This window comes from Pteropus vampyrus, unplaced genomic scaffold, assembly GCF_000151845.1.
Source record: "Pteropus vampyrus isolate Shadow unplaced genomic scaffold, Pvam_2.0 Scaffold130, whole genome shotgun sequence".
Taxonomy (NCBI): Eukaryota; Metazoa; Chordata; class Mammalia; order Chiroptera; family Pteropodidae; genus Pteropus; species Pteropus vampyrus.
In genome coordinates, this window is record NW_011888911.1 from 2,006,132 (window position 1) to 2,033,304 (window position 27,173).

A 27,173-nucleotide genomic window follows, 5' to 3' on the forward strand; every position below is an offset into this window, starting at 1 on the left:
CCTGCGCGGCTGGCCGCTACTACAACTCCCGACGTGCTCCGCGTCGAGGCTTCCGGGCGCTGACCCACTGCGACCTGTCCCGATGAGCATTTTTCATGCAAGTTACTGCGGTGGCTCTCTCGTGTTGGTCAGCCTGCGTTGAGGCCGGCGCTGGGGGAAGAGAAAAGAAGGCAGCGAGCCCCTAAACAGGCTAACTAGCGGTGCAGCGGTGGGGAGGCCACCTCAGCCGACTCTGAAGGCTTTAACACCTTGTTTGAATACGGACATTTTAACAAGAATTATACCAACACTGATTAGTTAGCGTGGAAGGAATGCTTCTGAAACTAATCTGTTGAGGAGATCTTATTTCTTGATTTTTTTTTTTTTGTAGAGAGCACTTAAACCGTTTCTGTTTTTCACCCATTTTCATTTTACAGAATTTTCATCGCGTTCAATTTTTTTCTTTATAGATTGGATACTTCTTAACGAAAAGAAAGGTGAGTGGACAAGGGCAAAAATAAATTCCCATCACCTGATGCTTTTCTTCTGGGCCGAGGGCTTCTGCGCCTCTACCTAGTTTGCCCACGGGTCAGCTGTGCTATCCTGGGATGTGATTTGCTCATATGATACATCTATCAGAGTTTCTTCTTTTTTTCTTGGGGGTTGGGGGGAGGATATAAAATGTTCACTTAAAATTTCTGCCTTTACAAGTTTCTTTTGTGCCCATTATATCTGGCTAGTTCCCTTTTCCTTGGCATTATTTGGCAGATCTAAATTTTGTCAAGATTTGATACAGCAAATTTCAGTCAAAAATTTTATTTTTTGCCCATCTTAGTTTTATTTTGAGTTTGTTTTTTTTCCGATAAAATAACGAGGGGGGCAATTTTTGCAATTTTCAGTCAGTAAATCATGAAATGTACTATATGTCAAGGACAGTTTGCTTTGGGGTTGATTATTTATACCAGAAATACATATTATGAGTTGATAAAAGGCTAATTGTTTTGTGAAGCAAAGAGCATTAGTAGGAGAAACTTAAGAACTGGAGTAATTATCTTCAATAAGAAACATCTGTTGCTTGTTCATAAGTTTCCAGGGTACATTCTCTCACTTTCTGGTAATATACAGTAAGAGATTATAAATTGTGTGCAACACTAGAACAAAATGTCCTGAGGGCAAATGGCAACAGCAAAACCTACTCAAAACTCCACGGCCCTGATCTTAAAATTTCTAGGTGTACATGCTCGCTCTTCCTTCCTCCTTCCTTCTTTCCTTTCTCCTTCTGCCCCCTTCATCCATGTGTTTTTCTTTCTTGCAACTGGAAAAAAATTTTGAGCAGAATGGCTATGTTTTAATAAAAAGAGCCCTGAAATGGGAGCCATGAATTCTGGCCCCAATACTGACTAGCTATGCAACTTCGGGGAAGTCACTTAACCCTCTCTAGGACTCAATTTTCTATGTGCCAGGCACTGTCCTGAAATAAGGCAGAAGAGACCTCTACTTTCGTAGAGTTCACATTCTAATGGAGATGAGTTAAATATAATTTTAGGTAGTGATTACTGTGCTATATATAGAGTAAAACAGGACAATGTGATAAAGCCTGGGCATAGGGAGGACTTTAAATAAGGTGGTCATGTGTGGCCTCTCAAGAGGTGACATTGAGCTAAGACTTGAATGATAAAAAGGAAAAAGCCGGGAAAGTGTATTTCAGGCAGAGTGGATAGCAGATGCTAAAGACCCTTAAGTAGTAATGAGCTTGATATTTTTTAAAAACAGGAATGGCCCTTATGGCTAAAACATGGTGAGCAAAGGAGAGAGAGAAAATGAAATTGTGGAGAAATTTATTCATTAGTGGCAAATTCAGCAATGCAGTTAAAATTCTGATTAAAATATCTGTAAGGTCAGAATTCTAGTCCTAAGAAGCACTGGCTCAAGGGAAGGATGAGCTCACAGGAAGCCTCAACCACCAGAGGACCTATTAGAATACCAGACAGCAGAGTGCAGGGGACCCGTAGAGCTTCAGCTGGCTTCAGAGGTCTTTTCGTTCAGAGGTTGTTGATTTTTTAAGTTTAGTTTGTTTGAAAACAGAAGGCTCTGCATTGTCCCATCCAATAGCTATTAGCCACATGTAGCTATTTCCATTGAAATTAATTAGAATTAGATAACATTAAAAATTCAGCTCCTCAGTCATACAGCCACATTTCAAGTACTTGATAGTCACGTATGGTTAGTGGCTACCATACTGAACAGCACAGATGTGGATCATTTCCATCACAGTAAGTTCAACTGGACAATGCTTTATTAGAAGGTTATTACTAGAAAGCCCTAGTCTATCTATAACCATCAATCCTTCAGTCTTCTAGAGGAATCTCAAAACTTCTCCCCAATTTTTTTAATCTAAAGAAGGACTAGACACTTCCATTTCAGGTATTAGAGACTAAAAACATGTCAGCCGAAAATACTTGAACATTCTGGATGCAAAATTAAAAACATCCTTTTGGTTACATTACAGCTCTCAAGAAAATAAAATTTTAAGAAACAAAAAATGCAGGAGCATGAATCTATAGAATGGTCAGTGATATTGAAGCTGAAATTCTAAGAGTGAATTCTGGTTTCTATAAATCTAGACCCTTGAGCTTTAAATGTGATATTGAAAACACAGGAGACAAGACCTGGGCTTGTGTCAGCTGAGGAATTGGAAGAAAGAACTTACAATAGAACCTAGATCTCTAGAGGTCTACCACCTCAATGAAAGGGCCAACTATTTAAAAAAAAAATAAAAGATGCCCCACTAAAGGAGACAAGATATTTAGGAAACTTATCTGCCTCCACATCTGGCTCTGGAGGGAAGAAAAAATATCCCCTGAAAATGTATAACCACAGGCCAATTTTCATGCAGGTTTAGAATTCAGATTCCTACTGCCTACATAATCCAGGAAATTCATACTGAAAAATCTATTTAAGCCAGTATTGTATTCTTTATAGACTTTTTATTCTATGCCAAACTGACTCCAGGAGAGAGAGATCTATAATTAAATAGATCTATAACTCCATAAGACATTGAATTGCAGTTTTAAATCTTCCCATAAAAAGAATGCTAGGCCCAGTAGATTTACAGATGAGTGTGCCAAACATTCAAGGAACAGTATCAAACTCTTCAATGAATAAAAAAAAGGGACCACCCCCCAACTATTTTATAAAGCTAGTGTAACCTTGGTAACACGACCAGAGGAATACAAGAAAGGACAATTATGGGCTGATCCTATATATGAACATAGATGTAAATCCTAAAAAAAATGTTAGCAATCTGAATCCTGCAATTCATAACAAAGGTAATACATCATGGTCAAATCAAGTTTACCCCAGGAACGTAAGGCTGGCTTAACATTAGAAAATCTAATTTTATTCACTATATGAAGTGATTTAAAAGGGAGAAAAAAAACCCACATTATCTCAGTAGATGTGGAAATTCTAGATTAAATTTAAAACTCATTTAAGATAAGTAAAACTCTTAACTAGAAACAGCAAGACACTTAGAAGTTGTTAAAATATATGTACCAAACCAAAAACCTGCGACAAATATCACTTTTTTAAATTTGAATAAATTTTTTTAAAAAACAGGCAGTGGATCATATTTGGAAGATGGGTTATAGTTTTCAGATCTGATTTAACTCCTGGGTTTTCAGAGTATTTAATTTGCTATATATTATTACTCTTCAGATGGCTCAGAGAGAGGTCACATTTTACAAAATTTCTTGGTTGTAGCCTCTTTTTTTTTTTTTTACAGAGTATCTTGCTAAACTAATGTATACTTTTTCTCTTTTATTCTGGTTTAGAACTGAAGATAAATTTAAAGCTAATCCTACTTGATTCAAGATCCCTTCTCCTTTCCCCCCTGTTTTTAGAGGGAAAAAAGTCATCTGCCTAGATACTTGCACTTGCAAATTTATAATGCTTTTGATATGTGCATTAGGTAAAGTACTGCCATGTGTTATAAAAAATAAACTCCTGATATCCATAGCTTAACTCAATAAGAGCCTAAATCTCACTCACTGGTATGGTACAAACCACATTAGAGCGAATAATGCCCTGTTTACACTATTAAAAAAAGACATAGCCACCAGTGACTAGTAGGCATTGATGAGGGTTCTACATAGTCATTCAGAGATCCAGGATTTCCCACAGACAACACAGGTCATCTAAGTTAACTCAGCCAAACGATGGGAAAAGAGTATCATGAGGGAGGTTGTAGAGGCCAAGCCTAAAAGTAATATATCACATTTAATGGTGAAATGTTTGACATATTCCGTTTGAAATTATTGAATGAGACAAAGATGGCTGCTGCTGTCACTTTCAGCATGTTGCAGTTCCAGGCAGCACAGAAAGACAAGAAACTAAAGGTTTTGTTTTACATATTATATGATTGTCATATAGAAACTCAACAAATATCTATGGTCTTATAAGATAAATAATTCCAAGAGTTGCTTAATAATAGATCAGTATACAAAATAAATTGCAATCCTTACTATTACTGAATAGATTAAATAAAATTTAAAAATAACTTTTACAGTAGCAACAGAAAATATGAAGTACCAAGGAATAAATCTAATAAAAGATGTGATTGACCCACATTGAAAAGATTATAAGGCTTTATTGAAATACATTTAAAGACATCAATAAATGAACACATACCATTTTTATGAAGAGAAAGATTCAATATCATAAAAACATCTATTCTTCCCAAATGAATCAATTCAATTTAAGTCCAATTGAGAAAAAAACAAAAACAAAACAGGCATTTTCCTGGAACCTGAATAAACAATTTCTATGAAAGAGTAAAGGAAGAAGGAAAGTCAAAGTGATTTTGATGAATAAGAGTGGGACTGACTGACCTATGTTATCAAGGCTTATTAAAAACCATAGTCATTGTGCCCTGATACAGGGATACACACACAAAAATGAAGGAGACTGGAGAAGCCAGACGAGACCCCTCGCATATGACAAGCAGTAACATCACAGTCAGTGAAGGAAAGGATGGACTGGTCAGTAAATAATGACTGTGCAAACAGAAAAAAAAATTGGATCTCTGACTTATAAGCCAAGAGCAACGGTAACAAAAACAAACCCAAACAAAACATCCAGGTGGATTAAAGACCTCCGTGTGAAATACTTCCAGAAGAAAATATGGGATTAAGGAAGGGTTTCCTAAATAAGACAAAAAAACATAGACTGTAAAGTATAGGTAAAAGTTTTTATATTAAAAAAAAATAAAACTTGTATTCTTTAAAAGATACTGTTATATTGTCATATTTTTTAAAACTTATAATTTAAACACAAGTATGGAGGAATGAAATGTCAGATTTGCTTCAAAAGATCTCAGAGGGAAAGAGTAGGGTTATTGATACAAGCTTAGCTCGGAGTTGATAATTGTTGAAGCTGGGTGTTGAGTATATGATTCATCAAATTTGTATTAAAAAGGTAAGAAAAATAATATTTTGATAATAAGATACCAGTTTTCAGCCACCTGATTAGCAAACACTTTAAAATCTGATATTCTAAGTGTTAATATTAAAAAGTGGGAACTCGTACACAAATGGTAGGAACATAAATTGGCACAACCAATTTGGAAGAAAATTTGATATCTTCTACCATAACTGAAGATGTGTATTCTTTATTACCCAGTTGTTCCCCATCTAGGCTAAATCTTAGAAAATCTTACTCATGGAAATACGTACAAAAATGTTCAGAGGCTTATTGTTTTTATAGCAAAAAAAACAAACAAACTAGAAACTACCAAATGTTCATTTGTAAATAATGGCATGTTTACATAGTGCAACGAAAGTGAATTTACTGGAGTTACATGCCTCAACATGGGTAAATCTTATATGGCAAAGCAAAAAGAAGAATTTATGTAAAGTATAAAACCATGTGAAAGTAAATATATTGACAGGGATGCATACATATGCAATAAATTTTAAGACAAAAACCTAAGAATGATTTCAAAATTCAGTAGTTACTTCCAGTGAGATGAGGGAGGAGAATAATTAAGGGCACAAAGGGAGCACCTTTGGGATTATAAGGTTTTGCTTCTTTGCTGGGTGATAGGTACATGAGCGTACATTATAGTGTGCTTTAGTCCTTTTGTATGTAATAAAATAATTCATAGTTGAAAATATAAAATGTTTTCACAATATATAAAAATATTGACTTGTGTACCTGAAATATACAATGTTATATACCAATTTAAATTTAAATGTATCTCAATTTAAATTTACCTATGTATTAATTTTTTTCAGTAAAAGGAAGGGACATGGTAGAAGTGGGAGAAGAGGCACAAAAGTACACGTATTGGAGGAACAAGAAATTATTTCGGTTTAACAACAAACTGACTGAGCACAGATGAATGAAATCTTGCCTGTCCTACAAGATACATAGGCACCTGCCAAAAGGAAAATGCTGATTCCCCTCAATGCAAAGGTAAAGCATGAGTTCTAGCCAGACCTCTGATGAGGCCTCCGTATGTCAAAGCATTTACCTGGGCTTTTGATCCCAGGTAAAAGGTCAGAGCTTTCCTTTTCTTCGCCCCACCTGCTCCCTGCCCTCTCCTGTCTATTCAGAATGCTTTCTAGGTTTGGTCTTTAGTGGCACACATGCAGTAAAAATAAATACAGTACAGTGCTCAGTGCATCTTTCATATAGCTTTCTGAAGTGAATGATGTCACTGAGAAAGAATGGCAGCAGTGTGAATGTGAAGAACTTGGTACCTGTGGCTTTCTCCCTGTTCCAGGGCTTCCCCAGGCAAATGGAAAAACCATTCACTCTGAGGCATGCTCATTCACTCTAGGCTTCTAGCTCATTCATTAGGTGAGTCACCTTTTCAGGAGGCGTGCATCTCTACACCAGTGCCTGATCCCAGGGGAAGACGGCATGGGGATGTGTCAGACTCATGTCCAATTAGAAAAGAGGCAAAACATTGGTAGTCATCTTGGTAACAGCACCTCCTCCTACTACTTCCAGTTTCTGGCTTCCCCATGTCCTTCCTGGGGGAGTCCCCAGCTTCTCCAGGGTCTTCCTGGGGGAGTCCCCAGCTTTCCCAGGGCCTTCCTGGGGAGCCCACAGTAAGGGAAGCCCGCTGGGCAATCTGATCCCAGGAACATATACAAAGTGCTGCCAACTCTGGTTCCTTAGGCCTTGTTACACCTGCTGGATCCAAGGCCTGGGCGCTCTAACTGGATTTCCAGATTTCTGCCAATTTTCTGGGTCCTATGGTGATCAGCCGAGGTTCTGCAGATCTGAAAGGCCAAACAGAATCACGGGTCTTGTCATCTTCTCCAAATCCAGCATCTCTGTACCTTTTAATCTATTTCACTTCCAAACCCACTGTAATATAATGCCCTCCCCTGGATACACTTATCAGAGGCAATTCTGCTCTACTGTTTTGCACCGCTTTGCCTTACTAAACCAGTGTCCCTCCTGGTATTTTCCCAGCTCTTGGTGGATATCTCTAACCTGACCTCAGTGAGAAAAACTCATATTGTGAATACTAATCATGATAATGGCAGACTTGACACGTGTCAGGCCCTGCTCTGATCGTTTACTTACTGTATGTACTTACTGAGAGATATGGTATCATTCTCAACTTTCCAGTGTGGAAACCCAGGCACAGAGGGGTTAAGTAATTGCCTAGGACACACACAGTACTTTACAAAGGTTATGTTTTGAACTACTGGGTTACAGGGGCTGTCTCCTGAATGCCCAAGCAGATCAGATGCGGACCCCCTCCCCTACCCCTCCTTGCATAGCTTACAGCGCAGGACGGCATCCTTGACTTGGCGGAAGCCGTGGTCCGGGCCCCGGCCGTCCACGAAGTACATGAAGCGGAGCTCCGCGGGGTAGGCGGCCCTGGCCAGGCCTGAGAGCAAAGGGATGGTGCAGCCCTCTGCACCCGGGGCCTGGCTCAGGGCCTGCAGCATCTGATACCTGCACCACGGGTCACTCAAGAAGCCGGGCGTGATAAGCAGCACGCGGCAGTGGCTACTGTCTAGTGCCCGGCACAGCTCGGACACGATGGCGCCGCCTGGGGCCGCATCGCGAAGCTGCAGAAAGCAGCGCAGGCCCGCAGAGCTGCCCTCTAGGTAGGCGACCAGCTCCTGCGCAGCCGCCAGGTCCTCCTCGCTGTGGCACACGCACACATCGTAATCCCTGCTCCAGCGGCCGCTGCTGTTATTGCTGGTGGCGCCCTCGTAGGAGGGGGGCAGCTCAGGAGACACCGCCGACGTGGCCGAGCTGAGGCTGGGGGGTGAGTGGACTTCCCGCGAACTCGGCTGCGGCGCATCACTGGGGGTGCTTTCCTGGGAAACAGGCTTCTCCTTGGGCTTCTTCGACAGGGCCTGCCTGAGCCAGTCTGCGGGAGAAACTCTGCTCAGGGCTGAATTCTCACCAGGTCGCCTCCTTCCAGTAGCACAGAGGAGGGGACAGGGTCGCGGAATCCTGCCCACTTTTCTGCACAGGCCAACACCACCTGATTCTCAGATCTACTGCCCAGTTATTCTGCACATCTCTTAGGATTTGCCCAAAGTTTCCACTATCTTTAAAGGTTTTGGGAAGTCATAAAAACTCTGGCTGTTTTATAAGTCCTGGGGTGTAAAGAACAGCAAGCAATTATAATTAATATTCTATTGCATATTTGAAAGTTGCTAAGGGAATCGCTCTTAAAAGTTCTCATTACAAGAAAAAAAAATTCTCTATGTAGGGTAATGGATGTTAACTAAACCTATGGTGATCATTTTGCAATACAATGTTGTATGTCAAGTACACCTCAATTTTTTAAAAAGCTTTGGTGTGACAAAAATATGAAAGCAACAATAACAAAAAACTCTTTTACCGGCTTGATTGGGAAAGATGGCCCTTGGATTTCTGGCACTCCAGCCTACCCTAACCAGAATTTCTGCTAGAGTTGACTAGTCAACCAAAGTGGGTTCAGTCGCCAAACCCACTTCCAGCACTGAGGTGAGGTGACTTTGGCTTAAGGCAAGCTACCATTATGGGAGAGACTGGCATCTGTTTGACCCTGAGAAATCCTAGATTGTTGCTAAATGGGTAAAAAGAAAGTATGGAAGAGGGCTATTGCGCAGAGTACCCGGAGAACATAAAGCTTAGTGATTCAGGGCTTACACTTTGGAGTCAGACAAAAACCTGATTGTGGACCTGCTATTGGCTTTCTGTTTGACCTTAAGCAAGTAAGTCTTTCCATCTCCTCATCTGTAAAGTGGGTTCATTTTAGTAGCTGTTGATTCACTGAGATAATGCAGTGTCTAGTATATTGTCAGTACTCCATAATGATTTTAACTCAGCCTCCCCAGCTTTTGGTAGTGGTGTTCTGGAGATTTGTTTTCTCTCTCTGCCTGGCTGCTGCTTCTGAATGGTTCTGGAAGATTTAGATGGTAAGAGACACAATGTTAACCACTTAGCACCATGGTTTCCAGGCTAGGAAAATTAACTGACATTGCCTGGAAAATCTGTGGGCCAGAAGAACTGAAGGTTCCACTGATGCACACTTCCTCTCTTCACACACCACAAAGCATCTAGACACTGAGGCCAAGTCAGGACTCCCGCTCCCACCCACCCCCCACCCCCACTTCCCCCACTGTCAGCCTCTCTGCCTCTCTCCCCTGTGTTTGGGCCAGGCAGGCCTTCCACTTTGCCAATAGGAATATAAGGACTACACTCACAGGAGCAAGAGTAGCATTAAGAGTCTGCTTCAACTCACCAGCCATCTTGCCCAGAGGCTTCTTAGACCGGGAACCAGGAGCTGGGAAGGAGGTGGATGATGCCATAGTTTTGGACTCACAACTAACCCCATGAGACCAGGCATTGGTAAGGCGGGAGAAGGGTGGGGACCCAGTATTGACCTCATGGAACAGCCATCCTATAAGAGTCCGAGAGAATGAATCACAAAAGCTGTACTTACCTTACTCTCAATCCCAGAGGGTGAGGTCTGATATTTTCTCCTAATACTTGACAGAGACTCAGTCTCTAAACGGGTCCATCAAACCTCATAGGGGAGACACCACTATGATTGTGGCTGGTTTCTAGATAAACCCACATCTGTGTGGTGTGGTTAGACTTACAGAATATGAGCTCAGCATGACCAGTAGAGAGTCTGCTCTCTGCTCCATCTGGCCCAGAGTGCATTCAGGATCTGGGGAAGGGCAGCTGGCAGGCAGCTCTTTACAGAGCTGTGTAAATGCTGAAATGGGAGAAGGACAATTACTATTTGGGCAAATAATTATGTATGCAGGAAAAGAGATGCTGAGCAGAAGAGAGAGAACACATGTAAGAAAACTTGGGTAACTTTTTCTCTAAGTCTGCCTTCCCCTGAGTAACTCTCTTCATCTACCCACCCATCCCTCCCTCCCTCGATTCTTCCCTCCCTCAGCTGTCAACATAGGGATGTAGTGTCACATAGTGGTAAAGACTACAGATGGTGCAGGCCAAGTGCCTGGATTCTCACCTTTTATTAACTGTGGCTTTGGTAGCTACTTGATCTTGCTAAGCTTTAGCTACTCCATCTGTGAAATGGAAGTCATACTAGAACCTGATTCTCAGTGTTATTGTGAAGATTACATGGGCTAATTTATGTAAAGTACTGATGGTACATGACATAGAATGCTCAGAAAATCATCTAGATATTGGAGGGACATACTGTGTTCATGGTTAGAAGAGTCAATGTTGTCATCAGTTTTCCCCAAACTAATATTTAGATCAATGCTATCCCACATTCCAGAAGGTTTTTGGTTGTTTTTGGGGGAAGGGATTGTCAAACTGCTTCCAAATTTATATGGAAATGCAAAGGACCAAGAATACCTTAGGTGGATTACTTGCCATATTCTCTTCCCACCACAATGACAGGGATGTCCCTGATGGTGGAGGCTCTTTCAGACGAGGTTTCTGGAAGGACACCCTGTGGGCAGAACTTGCCCTGACACAAGACAGAGCTGCAGATGAAAGGCTGGTAGAGAGCTTTGCTCTAGAGCTGTGGAGCAATTGGCAGAAGACTGATTCCTCACTCTTTGCAGGATCTGCAGAGTTGAAAACAAAGCCCCTGAGAACTTACATAGAAAAACTTGTACTGTTAGACACACTGAAATAAGGGGTTTCAAAATTTAAAGAATGTCATTCCATGTTGGACAATAATGCTTCGTTCACTGCTAAATGCTAAGCATCTTTATGCTAAGCTGATGAATATAAGATAAGAGGTTGGTTCATGAACATATATCAAAGTTCAAGAATAAAAAAAGAACAAACTTCAGCAGCAAGGCGGAGCAGAAAGAAAAGCTGGGTGGCAGGAATCAGAAATATAGTTGAAAGAGAAAAGCAGTTAGCTGCTAAGCCAGCCAAAAGGACACGAAGGTGAACATTAGCATGTGTATGTGTTTCTTTTCCTGCCTAATATTCTCTCGATTTCAAATAGCATACGTGCTCGTCTGAAGTTAAGACAGTGTTGATAACCACTGTCAGGTTTTGCAATCCTTTTCCAGATCAGGGGTTGCTCTCTCTCGACATCTTCATTTCAGCCTTTCAAGATATCCTTTTTCTCTTCAATAGAAGACAGAGTATCACTTGGTTTTTATAGTATTTAAATATTTTTTCGATTTAATTTTAATTTTAAAATTCATTATTTGGGCTTGATACACTTACAAACTGGAGAAGCATTTGATATTTTTAATGATAGCCTACAGATTAAAAATTAACATAACACTTTTTACTCAACAGATATAGATTTAAAAGTTTAAGTTTCTCATTTTATGAAATTACTTGCCCTTCTGGCAGTATGTGCTGATTTGGAATAACTGTCTTTTTCATTGCTCAGTTAAGAAGAAATTCATTTGCCTAACAGCATATGCCACTGGAAGCGAGTTAGTATAAGCCCTTGTGACTAATGTTATAGAAAAGTTTAAACACAGGAAATAACAGCATCTTTGACAGAAGATAATTGAGCACGATGGCAAATAACTTCCATTAGCCATCCATATAAACGTCTATTTCCTGGAGTCTAAAATCCCACAGCACCTTCCTTGTTACTTTTAAGTTCTTGTGCGGCTGAGGCTGTAGAGCTATCACATTCAAATATGCTTTAATCTTTACAAGATTTAGTAATAGTTATATGAGATTTAGGAAGTATAGCAGTAAAGCAGATACGAAGATAATGAACCCAACTCTCTAACTGGAAGGGCTAATCACCAGCTCTGTCAATTCTCTGATTTGCTGTGTGGCTTTACGTGCAGTCATGTTTCCTTGTGCTTTTTAAAGAAGTCATGAAGTAGAATAATATATACCTAAATACATACTTTGTAGATAATTACAGACTTGATAGAAAATTAGTAAAGAGCATCTTCAAAAAAAAAAAAAGTAGTGTGATACCTTTAGTATATTTTAGAGTGCTTTTTCAATATGTAGGAACTTATGTGAGAGAAATATTATGAAGTTTCACTGTTCTGTATAAAATCCAAAGTGTATGAAGTATTATCCAGTATCTAACTGGTCTCCAATACCTCTTACATAGGGAATGTACTGAAATCTATGGAGGTATTGCATTAGAATATACATAATTCACATTACATTTATGTTAAGCTGTAATCGCTATCTGTGGTAGATAGGATAATGGTCCCCCCAAAATGTCCACAGCCTAATCCTCAGAACCAGTGAATGTGCCGTCTTACATGGCAAAAAGGGACTCTGCAGATGTGATTAAGGATCTTGAGATGGGAAGATCATCCTGGATTATCTAGGTGGGCTCAATGTAATCACAGGGGTCTTATAAGAGGAAGGCAGGAGGATCAAAGTGAGAGGAGATGTGACAATATAAACAGGTCGATATAATCTGGGACTACAAGCAAGGAATTTGGAGAGCCTCTAGAAACTGGAAAAATCAAGTACATGGCTTCTTCCCTAGAGCTTCCAGAAGGAACACACCTTTGCTGATCCATCACAATTTAGACTTCTGTGATCACAACAGTTAAGACAACAAATCTGCGTTGTATTAAGCCACTAAGTTTGCGGTGATTTGTTACAGCAGCAGTAGGAAGCTAATACACTGTCTTTTGACTGTACGTGAGGCTAATGAATGAGAAAGCATTGCATGTGAGTGCTAAAAAGTGGTCTATTTAAAGGTTTAACTTGTTGAAAAGAATAAATGATCATTTATACTTCACCTGATTTTGACTTTAAGAACACTGGTTTCAAAGGCTAAGTTTTTATCTGAAACACTTGCTAAAACATTTGTCAGGGCAGCAGTCATTAAGACCTGCAGGACAATGTCACTTTAAGTGCTGGATTTAATTGTTAATAGCTTGATAGACACAATTCAGTATTTCTAAGAGTGGTTTTGCAGACTGTGATGACCCTAGGATAGCCCACGTGTTCACACCTGTGAGTGTGGGCGGAACCCACGACTTCTAACCTATAGAATATGGCAAAGGCTATGGGATGTCACTCATAAGATTATGTTACACTATATATGTGATGTATGTGTGTGTATATGTATATATACTACACATATATATATAGTAACAAATCATGTGAGTGTATAAATACACATATACTATGCATATTTACTATATATAAGATGTGTATATATAAATATAGCATATATATGAATATTATGTGCATACATATATATGTGCATGTGTGTGTGTATGTGTGTGTAAATCAATCTTAGCAGACTGGTGCAAGACTCCCTAGCTGACTTTGTAGAATTTGCCATGTTGTGTGAGGGCCAGATGTCAAGGAACTGTGGGCAGCCGCTAGAAGCTGAGTGGTCTCCAGCTGACAGCCAGCAAAAATAGACCTTAGTCCTACAAGTGCAAGGAGATGAATTCTGCCAACAGTGACCCACCTGAGGAAGCTTGGTAGTGGATCTTTCCCCATCTGAGTCTCGGATGGCACTGCAGCCCCAGCTAACACGTGGACTGAAGCCAGGTCAGAACCCAGTAGAAGACTCATCAAACCTTGTCCAGGCCCTTGTCCCACAGAAACTATGAGATAATAAACAGGTGTTGGGTTAAGCTGCTAAATTTGTGATAACCTGTTTTGCAGCACAGAAAACAAGAACAGAGACCAACTGCAATAATGGTTTAGAATGCCAGTTTCTGCACCTCACCCCAAATCTGCTGAATCAAATCTCTGGGCATAAGGCTTGGGAACCTGATTTTTAAATAAGTACTCCAGGATTCTGATGTACCTAAGGACTGATCTAGGGGGCCATGTAAGTGGTTCTCAAACCAAGCAGCATCTCATTATTGCCTAGAGAGCTTTTTAGAAATATTGATACCCTGAGATTCTTATTCAACAGTTCAGAAGTGAGGTCCAAGAATCTGCATTTTTAAAGAGCTCACCAGGTACTTCTGATACAAGGAAGCACTAGATCTCAATTTATATTGTTATTTATAAGCAGTGAAATAATTGAAAAGTGCCCGGCATTTGGGATTGATTTTGTGAAATAAATTCCAAACTACTGATTTTACTATAAAGTCAGATTGAAGATTGAACTCTAGCAGGCAGAAAACAGTCACAGAATTCAGGTTCATTAACTGAAGTCTTATGAACTATATTAAATCACATTTGCTGGATATATAGTAAGGCACATAGGTTTTCAGCACTTTGTAAGGTTTTCAGCATTTTGTAAGGTTTGAAGACTTTTAAAAAATGTCAAAAAGTGCATACATATATATATATGTATGACTTTTAAAAAATGTCAAAAGTGCATACATACATATATATATTTTATATATATATGTAAAAGCATCCACTATTATAAAGTTTAATTATAAATCAAAAGTATTATTACCTTGGTATTAAAGTCCAAAACCTTGGCTGTATTTCAGTCACATGGGAGTTATCTTACTGATCAAACATGAATAGGAAGCATTTTAATCAATGTTGCTATATTTTGCAAAAAGCAGCAAATTGGTCTTTGGAAAATTTCAGTTTCTTAAACTATATTATATATGTTTAAAATAAAGGTCATTTTAAACTAAAATGATGTGAATTTATTTTATATTTGCTGTAGGTCTCATGTAAATATGCAGGCATTGAACTAATATAGAAAGTGTCAGCAGTGAATTTATGGATGTATACAGTTTACAAATTATGCCAATTATATACCCTTATACATTAGGCCACTTTTAAGCTTGCAAAATGACTACTTTTTATATTTTTTTGAAAAAGGCTTGATAAAAATACCTAAGGTCAAGAACAATACTGAGGATTTCTACTACCAGAAAAATAAAGACTTATTACAAAGCAACAGTAATTAAGGCAGCAAGATATTGATGAACAGGGACAGACTAATGGAAGAACAGAGTGTCCAGAAAATGACCCACATCTGTACAATCTGATTTATGACAAAGCTGACACTGCAGTGCAGTGGGGAAAGATGGTCTTTTTAATAGATGGTCCCGGGTCAACTTAGATAGCCTTGTGTGAAAAAATGAATCTTGACTCATATATCATACCATAAAAAAATTAATTTCAAATGAATAGTAGATATAAGTGAGAATAACGATATAGCTTTTAGAGGAAAATATAGGAGATTATCTTCCCGACTTTGGCGATTTTTCTGATTTTTAAAAAATTGAGATATAATTGACATATGACATTATATTAGTTTCAGGTATACAACAAAATGATTCGATATATGTACATATTGCATATGATCATCTCAATAAGTCTAGTTAATATCCATCACCATACAGTTATAATTTTTTCTTGTGATGAGAACTTTTAAGATCTACTCTCAGCAACTTTCAAATATACAATACAGTATTATTAACTATAGTCACCATGCTGTACATCACATTTCCAGGACTCATTTTATAACTGAGAGTTCGTACCTTTTGACCCCTTCACCCATTTCGCCCACCTTCATCCCCTGGGGTAGGCAAAGATTTTTTTAAACTGCACTTAAATAATACAACCATAAGGAAAAAGACAATAAATTGGAAAACATTAAAATGAACTTCTGTTCATCAAAACACATCATAAGGAGAGTGAAAAAGCAAACTTCTGAGAGAGAGAAGTTATTTTAAAAATATATATCCAATAAATATCTCATATTCAGAATACTTAAGAACCTTTACAAACTAGTAAGTAAAAGAGATAAAATCTATTAGAAAATGGGTAGAAGAATTGAACACTTTGTCGAAAAAACATCCAAATGGCCATTAGATATATGAATAGATGCACAGGTCATTAATCTTCAGAAAAATGCAAATTAAAACCTTGGTACATCACCACTACACACACAGTGAGCAAAATGGCTACAGTGAAAGACAGTATCAAGTATTGGTAAGGATGTAGAGGTACAGGAACTCACACACTGCAAGTGAAAGTATAAATTGATACAACCAGTCAAAATATTGTTTGGCACCATATACTAAAGCTGAAATATACACATCCAGCAATTTTACTCTAGGAGCAAACCCAACAGAAATGCTTACGTATGTTCACCAAAAGACAAATACAAGAGTGCCTTTGCAGCACCATTTAAAATAACCCCAAATTGGAAACAACTGGTGTCCATCAATCCAAGAGTCCAATAGCATGTAGAAATAAATTGTGGCCTATCCATCCAATGCAACATTACACATCAATGAGAACATATGAATTACTGCTAACTACAACGTGGGTGGATCTCATGTGTTGAGTATAAAATGCTATACACAAAAAGTACATAAGATTCTGTGTATCAAAGTTCAAAACCAAGTAATACTATCTTATGATGTTGGAATCCAGTAGAGTAGTTATGCTTAGGTAAAGTCCTGATTTGAAGTGGGCATAAGAGGGCATCTGGAGAATTAGCAATGTTTTATTTATTCTGGATGCACAGGTTGCACAGGAAATGTGAAAAATGGGTAAGTTGTACACTTATGATTTGTGCAATAAAAAGTTTAAAGAACAACTAGACGTGACTTCCTGTGACAGTCAGCCATTCCTGACCCTTGATGCCCTCTGGGTGAGGTGTGTCAGCTACAGAACTTCCCCTCTCTGAGCTGCATTTATCAGGGTCCTGTGGTGATTTCTAATTCACTCGTCTGTCTCCAGGAGGAGAAGGACCGAGGACTGAACCTGGCCTGTTCACTCTAGCACTTCTCACGTTGCCCATCCCAGGTAGAATTGGTGAAATGTCTGTGGAAGGAATGCCTGACAAGTCATTACCCTAAGTAAAGCCAAGCTCTTCTGAAACGCATTCACAAAGGCCTTCGGGAGAGCAGAGAGAGAGGCAGTGAGCAGAGCAGAGAAGGCTGTGGGAGGCCGTGGAAGAAACAACCCTACCGAGCCAGGATCTCCCCCTACAATTCAAGGAGGGCTCCCTGCACCCGCTTCTTTGAGACAGGAAGGTGACAGCTGTCTCGGAGGACCTTTTCATTCTGTTTTCGTGCCCCGGGTGCCCGAGGTAGCAAGTAAAGCGGCAGGAAAGAGGGAGGTGGCGCATCGGCAGGTGTGCCCAGGGCTGGGCGGAGTGCGGGACTGAGGGCCCGACACAGGTCCTGCCAGACCCGAGGGCGCCCTTCCACCCTGGACCTCGCCCTCCCCGCCGCCCCGCGGGGCTCCACCGCTCCCCTTGCCTGCTCTGGGCGCTCACCTGCGCTGGGGCCGGGCCGCCCTGCGGAACGTGTGGGGCGGGCTAGGGCGCCGGGAGGGCGGTCGGGGCCGAGGGGAAGTGCGGCGCGTGTCGGGGCACTGCCCCCTTCCCCGGAAGCGCACGGGCCGCGCCCCGCCTTCTCCTGCGCTCCGCCTGGCGGCTCCGGTGGGTGCCAGAGTGGGGCAGTCCGAGGCCTGGACAGCCCGGCCTTCCCGGCCGCGGAGAGGGACCTGTGTCTGCGGGCAGCAACGGAGCTAGCACCAGGACAGAAACTTGAAGATGAGCCTTTGCCTTAGCAGGAACACCTGCAGTCTTCAGGGGAAGGAGAGTCCCGCTGCTTTTCCGGCTTTGCGCCTGGACCCTGTTGCTCACTCCACCCAGAGTGCCCTTCCCTTTCTCAGGTCTGTTCTCAACGCCTCGCTTCTGTCAAGGATCATCTTTGCAACTTATGCTGGAAAACCTTTCTTAATCCTCCCCACTTCCTTCTCCAAATGCCCGCACGGCTTAGCCCTTGCATTAGACTGAAGATTTCCTGAGGCCAGGGACCCATTTTCTGGTTCCAGACCGAGCAGAGAGGCACCCAGGTAAACAATGACTGGGCCGAGTACAGCAAAAGCACTGCCATAGCTCGGTGCTGGCGCAAAAGGGTAGAGGGCTTGGTCCCCAGACCCTCTTACAGTTTAATAGAGACACATGCAACGATGAGTGCTCTCCTAGAAGCCTGAATAAAGAAAGCCCTGTGGGAGCACAGAGGATCCGCTAATGCCTCCTAAGTTAAGTACTGTATTTGTTATCTGCAAGGAAGTAGCTTCTGGGTATGGAGCCAGATGAAGGCCTTTTTCCTCTGGCCCATAGATAGCGGTGTCTGTACTGAAGGGCAAGTGCGTATTGGGCACCTAAGGAGACTACCTCACAGGGTTAACATGGGTGTCTGGTCCTCCCCTACCCCTATGCCCCTGACAAGTTCCTTCCTGCTTTTAAGCACCAAAATCCAGTTGCCCCTCTTTTCTGGCTCTGTCCCCCAACTCCTCCTCCCAGGGGCTTCGTATGTTACCTAACTGGCAGCATATCTGCCCTCTCCTCCCTCCCTCACTCAGCTGATCATCAGTGAGACCCATCTCCATCTTTTGTTTCATTCTCTCCAAAGGCTACTTGGTGGGGGGGGGGGGGTCATTTTACTAACTGTCTCTATTCCCATTCACTTCTTCCTTCTGAACAGATGCCCACACCTCAGATCTGAGGTGCACTTCCTTCTGGAACGGCTCTCCCTGAGATTCCCCCTACCTACTTGGGCTGCATCCAGCCCCTGCTTGCATTTATACGATTGACCATCCCTGACCCAACACTCCCCTGGTTTTTTGCTTGCCTCTGGCCACCTCTTCAGCATCCTCTTCTTTAGTTCATCCCTTAAACACGGTGGGGTCCCTCCAACTTGCCCTCTTGGTCCCCTGCTCTTCTACCCTCTTCACCATCCTCTTCATTGGTGTCCACATCTCTGTCTCAGCCCAGATCATCCTGAGGCCACATTAAATTCAACCCCATTAGACATCTCTACAGGTGACTTACCAGAATTCTTAGCTCAACATGTCCTAAACCACACCACTCATTTTGTCTCTCACTAGTACTCCCTGGTCTTCTTCATTTCTGTGAAAGGCATGACACCCATTCAGTTGTCCAAACTAGAGATGGAAGTCTTACATGACTCCATTTCTTGTTGCTACTGTAGCCTCTTGGATCCCCCATTGTGTGGACTACATCGAGAGCCTCCTACCTGGCCTCTTGCTTTGACATCATAATCTCTTCTCCACAAGGCAGGCAGGGTGATTTTTCTTAAAGGAAAATCTGATCATGTTGCTTCCCTCTTAAAAACCCTTCAGTGGCCCCTGCCCACAGAATGAAATCCAAGTGCCACAGCATGGCTCTTCAGTCCCAGGCCCCGCTGTATCTCTTCTTTCACTCCATAATCTAGCAAGGACAAATCAATCATTTGTAGTCTCTTGAATCTTGCTACTTTTTGGTCCCAGGCCTTTGATTATGGTTTTCCGTCAGCCTGGAATCGCCCCCCTTCCCACTCTCTTCTCCTCTTCCCCCTGCATTCACTCTAAGCTGCTCATCCTTTAGGTGTTGCCTGCCGGTGTATCTCTATGTAGCACTGGACCTGGCCAAAAGTTGGAGCTGAATAAATACTGAATAGAGGAATGGACACATTCCTTCGTTCTACAGCCATACCCCTGGCAGCAAGTCAGGATAAACAGGCACTAGCTTGCCAACAAGATGCCTACCACCTAGGATTTAAGAATGCTCCTGGGATGAGGAGGAGGCTGTGCTCCTTCCAGCCTGGTATCAAAGGCTAGTGGGGCGCTTCTAAAGCAATTGCCATGAGATGAAAACAAGAGGGGACAGAAGACTAGAAAGAACCTGTTAATCACATTTATTGATTGATAAATCTGGGCCAGGCTGCCCCAGAATGCTCCCTGCCTAGACTCTGCTGGGGTATGCCAAGAGGGGCAGAGGTGATTGTTCTGGGTCAGTACCAGGAAGGAGCCAGTCCTGGGCTATGGTGCTCAGGACCCGAGGTGTTCTGTCCAGCTGGACTACCTTGGTGGGTAGCATTAGCCTGGGCCACGGATCAGTCCTAGGGTCTTGCCCCATCACTCTCTGTTAGTCTGGGCCTCAGGTGAGAACTTCAAAGCCTGCAGTCCTCCTGCCTGCCCAGCCACATGGGGGCAGGATGACCTGGATGAGATGAGGGTGGTGGAAGAGAACTTGGCATGGTGCTAGGGAAGAGGATGTGAACATGGCCAAGATTTGAGTCAGGGGTAACAGATGGGGAAATAGGGCCAGTGAATTCAGAGCTTACAGGCTCAAAAGATATTATACTCCTGGACCTTCTCTCCCAAGTAAAAGCGGCTGAAGAGGAAGGGGCTCAGATTGATGGTCTGGAAGTGACCCTCCAGTACCATCTCAGCCACAGCTCGCCCCACGGCGGGTGCCTGCTGGAGCCCATGGCCACTGAAGCCCGTGGCAAAGTACATGTTGACAACCAGTGGGTGAGGGCCCACCACACCATTCTGGTCAAAGGTGTTGTAGTCGTAATAGCCAGCCCAAGCTCTCCGAACCTGTGGGTACACAAGATGTTGGGGTTCCCAGGAAAGCTGCCAATATACTCCCCCCTCACTCCTGGTTAGGCAACAGCACACAGTATCCTCTACCACCGCTGAGGGAGGTCGACGGGATGGGTCCTTAGACCAAGGGTCCTTAGTAGTTGTGAGGTAGAGGAAGAAAGGCAGTGGACAGGTTTTCCAAGGGGACCAAGATGCTCCAATGTCATCTGTCTCCTAGTTACCTTCAAATTCTCAAAAGCTGGTACCCTCTGGGCCAACTGGGGCCACACCTTGTCCTGGAAGAAATCATGGTCCACTTCAAGGTTCCCTGGGTTTGGTTCCTCCTCCTGTGGTGAAACAAGGCTTATATTACCTGGGACACAAGGGCAGACCCAGACCTCACTGACCCCTTTAATCAATCCCCTCGGTAGGCAGGGGAGGGGGACAAAAGATTCCAATTCAGACCTAAAGGGAGCTGCAACATCAATAACAGTACTATGCCATCCCCAAAAGCCGGACTCTAATGATAACTGGTCTGTCTCCTTCCTAGCATCCTGACCCCACTTAGTGTACCTCAGTGGGGCTACAGCCACCCAAGTAGTTGTTGCCTAATCCTTCACGGCGGAAATAGACTCCACTGGTGTCTGCAATGAATGGAGTCTCCAGGCCTGGTCCCTCGGGACAGTGCCATAAGTACACATACCTGCCATAAACAGTGGGGTTAGGAAGTGGCGTTAATAGCAAACCACCCCCCCCTCCACTTAACAACCTTTTATTTCATTTCCTTCCTTCTCTCACTAACCTCCTCAGCTGCCCTCAGGGAAGTCACCTTTTCCTTGGCTCCACAGGTAGCTTGGTGCCCTGCAGAGTGCCAGGTGGTCCCTTCCCAATACCAGCCAGCTCTGCGACTTGCCCAGACCAGGCTCCTGCTGCATTGATCACTATGGCACATTCCACAGGCTGGTACTCCAGGCTGTGGTCCATCTTCACCTGCAGGCACCAGAGGGGAAGGGGAGGGAGGGCCTGGCCCACACACTGGCCACCATGAAAGGTACATTTCTTCCTGAGCCTTAGTTTACCCATACTGGAAGTGAGTAGAAGTAGACCAAAATGACAGTCATTACCGTTCTCATCCCTCCACTCTGGTAAGGAAGATACTTAGGCTGGTAACTTACATGGACTTCATGGATCCTTTTCAAAGTCACCTCTTCTCCATTTGTGGTCTCCATGCGGTTAGATGAAGAGACAAAACCTACAGGAAAAAAATAAAATAAGCCTTGAAGACTTGAAGAGGAAGGAAATGAGGATTCCACTGGAAGGCTGGGAGCTTTCCCACGGACACTGACGCAAATAAGAGATAGGGTGACTGGGATGAACTTGGCCACATTCAGGACAGGAAAGTGCTGTAATGTTCAAGCAGATCATGAGTCAGGAAAAGCCTAGTCAGGAGCTGGAGCCAGGATGCCTGGGACCAGCCCTCAGGGTAGAAGCCCCTTCCCTCACCAACCCTTGCTCAGCCTATGAGTAGAAGCAAGACATAGTCTGGGCCTGCACCCTGGCTGGCAGAGGAGATTAGCAGTGGGCATGGGGCCTCAGACTCACGTGTCACCTCTCCCTGGCAGAAAAGGACCCCCATGGACTGGACCTTTCGCCGAAGCCCCCAGAGTAGACTCCAAGGGTCAAACCAACCTTCGCCCTCCAACCCTGTGATGAGAAAAAGAGGACTCAAAGAGGGACTAGAACCTTCTCCTCCTATTGTATTTCCTATACCCCCAACTCTTCTTTGGGCTCATAATGTGGAGAAAGTCAAATTAACCACTGTACGAGTCAAATCTTGTGGAAGGATGGAGAGCTGGCATGGCTCGGGGAGGCCCTTCTGGCTAGGAGGAGGGAAGCATTCATCCTTGACTTGGCTGTAGAGTGCTGAGAATTTGAATCCGATGTGCACCACAACCCTTTATCCCCTCTGCAAGCAAACCTCACCATAAGACGCCAAGGCCACGCCTTCTGTGTTTATCCAGGGAAACTTGTTCCGCAGCTGCTCAGGAGACATCAGACACACTTTGGCACCTTCCTGCCTGAGAGAAACGTGTGAGTCTTTGTGTTTTAGAGAGGGGGCAGTATGGACCCAACTCCACAAGTAGAGATTCTACCTCATTCATATTCCTTCTCTGCCGTAAATTCCCCAATTTTCTTTCCTTACTAAAGAGTGGAGACCCTGCCTCCCAGTCAAGGCTCTTCAGCATCTGACCCCTCCTTCCTTTCCTACATGCCAATCTCTCTTTGGATGCACCTAACTCCTTACCATCCCCTACCTATTCTAGGTCCTTTCACAACAGGACAGGTCACTCTGTTCCCTCCACTCCCACCTGAGATAGCCTTCTTGCCCACTTCCTGGTACTGTCCTATGCAACAGCACAACCGCCTTCTTTGGGACACCACTGCCCAAAGGCAGCAACGTAGGTGCTAAAGGAACACACTAGCAAGCCAGACTGCCTGGTTTGAACCCCACACCATCACTTACTAGCTCCTTGTGCCTTAATTTCCCCACATGTAAAATGGAGATGTTCTGATAATTAAATGAGGCAATATCTGTAATTTAAGACATTACCTGATGTCACTAGTGAGACTTGGAAAAGTATTTGTTGAAGATACCTGCTCTTGACTGACCATGAGAATCAGGGCAGGGTTGTCACATCCAGCCTACTGCCTATTTTTATACATGAGCCATACTCATTCATTTACATTTTTGTTTATCGCTGCTTTTGTGCTTCAACTGTGAGTTGAGTGATTGCAACAGAGACTTTATGGCCCTCAAAGCCTAAAATACTATCTGGCTCTCACAGGAAATGCCTGCAGATTCCTGGGTCCCTCCCTAGGGATTCAGATTTATTAGGTCTGGAATATGTCCTGGATGGTTCTTATCAACTGGCAATTTAGGACCCACCACAGGAGAACTTAGTCTGTATCTGGATCATAGCATTTAGCACAGGATATTGAAGGTCTGCATGTGCCTGCCTTTCCTGATAGACTGAGCTCCCAGAGAGCAGGGAGCTGTCTTATCAGCTCCATCATCCCAGCGCTGACTTGGTATAGGAGCTTACTGTGTGCATGCAGCTAAGAAGCAGTTCAGAGGCCATGTCGGCCACCCACCTCTGCATTTTCACATTGTTCTCCATGATCGCAGCACCCTTTTCTGAAGCCAGCAAGAGATAACCCGAGGGGTTGAATCTGGGGTCCAGGGGAGGGTCATCGACTACAGCGAGGTAATCCTGTGTGTAAAAAAAGCTCCTCAAACAAGCTGCTTTCAAGAAGGGAGGGAGAGCATTCCTGGTTTCCTCATCTACAGCTCAGGGCCCTCCTCAGGCATCACCACTAAGAAGAAAACCAGGGGCTCTGACTCCTATTAGCCTGAACTATTCCCGCTCCGTTAATCCTAGCCAGCTGGGCTGTTTGTTCCTTTTGGCTAAAGCAGGGGTCACCACCCCAAACCCCAAATCTCACTGCACGTACGTTGATGTTCCGTAGAAAGTCGACTGAAAATAGGGAGAGCTGGACGTTCACGGGCAATGAGAACTGCTGACGAATCCCACCCACGGAAAGCCCAGTGGAGGCCCGGGAATACTGTAGGAAGACAAGGGAAGTTGAGGTAGACCAGTACCCTGCCACACATGAGCAGAACACTGTCATGGAAGCTGTGAGTCATGTATCTAAAGTTAAAGGGCAGTCCTACTTGCAGGTTTATAGTCTAAGAGGAGCTGACGTGGATAAACCTGTATGCAAGTCAACCATCAGCCCAGACAAGGTGATAGTTACTAAAGTCCTCATTAACAGATGTGCAGAGCAGAGAAGGTCAGTCATTGAAAAAGGGCTGGGCACAGTTGTACAAAATAGTAATAGCCTGGAGGTCCAGGGACAGGAGATTAATATTTGATCTACTAATTGGGAAATAGAGGGATGTGGCCAAAGTAACGAGATTTGTGGCTAGCTGGCAGTGGTAAATAGGAACGCCTAAATGCAAAACCTCAGAAGTAATGGAACCTAAAAGGGGGTTGAGATAGCCATTTGTGTTAATAACTTGAATGCAGACTCTCTTGTCCAGACCTGTAAAATCTCAAAACATTGTGAAATTTGCTTTTAAAAGCGAAAACCTTATTGCCTGGGTCACTAGTTTGAGGAGGGTAGAACCTTGGACTATTTCTCAACACGGTCCAAAGCACAGTCCCAGCCCTTTGGATCTTTAGATTGACGTCTTTGCTCTCTTTCTCTTCCTTTGTCCCTAGAGTCCTTAGTAAAATCCGAGTCCAAGCCCCACTCATGACTCTGTCCTACCCCAGACCTCACCGTGTGGTCCCGTTCCACCACCAGCACCTGAATGGCACCTCGTTGCTTCTCCAACTTCTTCAGCCAATAGGCCACGGACAGGCCAAGCACCCCACCTCCCACAATCACCACATCTGAGTGTTCAGGGGGTAGGTGGCTGGTGTCATACAGTGGATTCCAGGCCCCTCCAGGAAGGACTGACTGGATCTTCTTTTTAATCTCGGACATCTTTCCAGCCCAGTCTGTGGGATGTAGTTATGGTTAAAGAAGGCCATACATTTCCTTTCCAGGGGGTTAGGGGTTAGGAGTTAGGGGATGGGTACAGGAAAAGGTGGGCTAAATTGACACAGAGTTGGCAGTCTCTATTGTCATCCCCTCTCATAAGGTCAACTTGCACCTAGCAGTATTCCACAGCTTTGCTATATGGTCTCTCTTTGCTATATTAGTCTCTCTTCATTCATCATGCCCAGCACTAAAAGAATCAATTTCCTAAAATTAACACTCTATACTCTCTCCCTAGGATGGGTGACTTACACATACTTATCCTCTGTGCAGACCTCTCTCTCCTCTGAGTCCCAGGCTGCATTACTGCATTACTGCATTGTTATCTCCACTTGGATGTCCCAGCATGGTACCTGTGAGTGGCACTTTATCCTGCGTACCTATCACCACTAGCAAACCTACAATAATTTCCTATCTATTAACAAGTCCTGATGACATTGCCTCCCAAATAATTCTCCAATCTTTCGCCTTTTTTTCATCTCTGCCACTACTGCCCTAGACCAAACCACCATAATCTCTCATCTAGACTAATGCAAAAGCCTTCTAACTGTTCCCACTAAGTCCTCTCTTGCCAACACCCAAATTTCTTTCTACATCACGGCTACAAGAATCTTTTCTAAACACTAATCACACACCTTCTTACTGAACCCCCTCCAATGGCTTTCCGTTACTCTAAGGGTAAAAGTTCAAAATCTTTAATGTGGCCCTTGAGACAAATAACGATCTGGCTCCTGTTTACCTTGTCCTTCCCCCCACACTCCAGCCCCTTTTGTTTACTTGATGGCTCTTCTTCCCAATACAGGGAATCTACGCGGGTGTTCTCTCTGCTTTAAAACTGTACCCATTTTTTTTTTTTGCTTCCTTTAGACCTCAGCTATCATTTACTCAGAGCATTAGAATCTTTCTTTGTTCTGGGCTTACCTTACATGTCCACACTACATTTCATACTACTCCTCAAAGTCCAGATGGCTTAGGCTAGTTTTATTTTTTTTGCATAAGAACAATATTTTTCTCCTCTTAACCTTTGCTTAGTTTTCCAAAACCTAGAACACACACCTTCCCGGAGCCAGTAAACATCCTTCAAGGCTGATCTCAGTTCCCACTTGCTCCATGTACTTCTACAATGATACTAGCTTCAGGGACTAGCAGTGCCAAGCATTCTCCAAGTTCGGTTCTATCCAGTCTTGAACTAGTCTACTGAAGTCTTTCCTCTCCAGCTTCACTCAGGCACTTTCAGGACATATATTGAATCCTCTCTTCCTCTTCTCCCCTCCTTCGCGGCCACCAACACTAAGCGCAGCATCTGATTAGATCTTAATGCACACCTGTGCAGCCAGTGAATAACCTGGCTCTGTTATTCTGGCTATAAACTGAGGCATAGAGCGACCTAGAATTTGTCACCTGAGAAAGGCAACCTTAGGATCCAGACACCTGTCCAGGCTCTATAAACTCTGGCGGGCAAGCTTATCCCTTCTCTCAGCTATCCCTGTCTTCCCAGCGTAGGCCGAGGTCTCAAGTCATGGGGTCACATAGCCAGAGATTGGGGGCAACCCACAACCCGGATACCCTCAGGTGCCCTCAGCTTTACCCAGAGTCGAGCTGCTTCTGCGTGTGCTTAGCTCCCGGCCCAAGAGGCCGCAAAGCAGGCGGAGTCGCAGAAGCCCTCGAAGCATGGCCATTCTGACACTGATGCCTCTGCGCGCCAGCCGCTAACTCCGGCACCGCCCACATGAGGTCACTGCTCCTCGCCGCCTGCTGTCCATTGGCCAGCGGCCTTCCCGGGCTCCGCCCCCTCCACGATATAGGCCGCTTTCTCCTGTGACCTCCCGAGAGCCCCGCCCATG

At 43.4% G+C, this 27,173-nt stretch overlaps 2 protein-coding genes and 1 long non-coding RNA gene across 9 annotated transcripts; 1 reads left to right on the forward strand and 2 right to left on the reverse strand.

The window, feature by feature from the left end:
- Nucleotides 1-75: 75 nt before the first annotated feature.
- On the forward strand, nt 76-6,667 carry LOC105296800. Its single transcript, XR_896293.2, has 2 exons — nt 76-476; nt 6,273-6,667. It is a non-coding gene; the product is annotated as an uncharacterized LOC105296800 (long non-coding RNA).
- Nucleotides 4,608-17,724, reverse strand: TIRAP (TIR domain containing adaptor protein). Of its 3 annotated transcripts, none has more exons than XM_011367088.2 (7): nt 17,621-17,724; nt 13,874-14,012; nt 10,861-11,057; nt 10,107-10,225; nt 9,746-9,904; nt 7,784-8,380; nt 4,608-7,268 (listed from the first exon to the last, which is right to left on the reverse strand). In XM_011367088.2, the coding sequence occupies exons 5-7, from the start codon at nt 9,810-9,812 to the stop codon at nt 7,249-7,251; spliced, it is 684 nt and encodes a 227-aa protein (XP_011365390.1). In that variant the 5' UTR covers nt 9,813-9,904; nt 10,107-10,225; nt 10,861-11,057; nt 13,874-14,012; nt 17,621-17,724; the 3' UTR covers nt 4,608-7,248. The 3 variants fall into 3 exon arrangements, with proteins under 3 accessions (XP_011365390.1, XP_011365389.2, XP_023390502.1); XM_011367087.2 differs by having other exon boundaries at nt 10,843-11,057; XM_023534734.1 differs by lacking the exons at nt 10,861-11,057; nt 13,874-14,012; nt 17,621-17,724 and having other exon boundaries at nt 10,107-10,836.
- A 2,304-nt stretch (nt 17,725-20,028) lies between these two features.
- On the reverse strand, nt 20,029-27,066 carry FOXRED1 (FAD dependent oxidoreductase domain containing 1). Of its 5 annotated transcripts, XM_011367090.2 has the most exons (12): nt 26,918-27,065; nt 25,069-25,289; nt 24,238-24,348; nt 23,878-23,996; nt 22,708-22,802; nt 22,327-22,428; nt 21,900-21,976; nt 21,554-21,714; nt 21,298-21,427; nt 20,967-21,071; nt 20,481-20,739; nt 20,029-20,356 (listed from the first exon to the last, which is right to left on the reverse strand). In XM_011367090.2, the coding sequence occupies exons 1-11, from the start codon at nt 27,006-27,008 to the stop codon at nt 20,485-20,487; spliced, it is 1,467 nt and encodes a 488-aa protein (XP_011365392.1). In that variant the 5' UTR covers nt 27,009-27,065; the 3' UTR covers nt 20,029-20,356; nt 20,481-20,484. The 5 variants fall into 5 exon arrangements, with proteins under 5 accessions (XP_011365392.1, XP_023390500.1, XP_011365391.1 ...); XM_023534732.1 differs by lacking the exon at nt 20,481-20,739; XM_011367089.2 differs by having other exon boundaries at nt 20,029-20,739.
- Between the last annotated feature and the right edge of the window lie 107 nt (nt 27,067-27,173).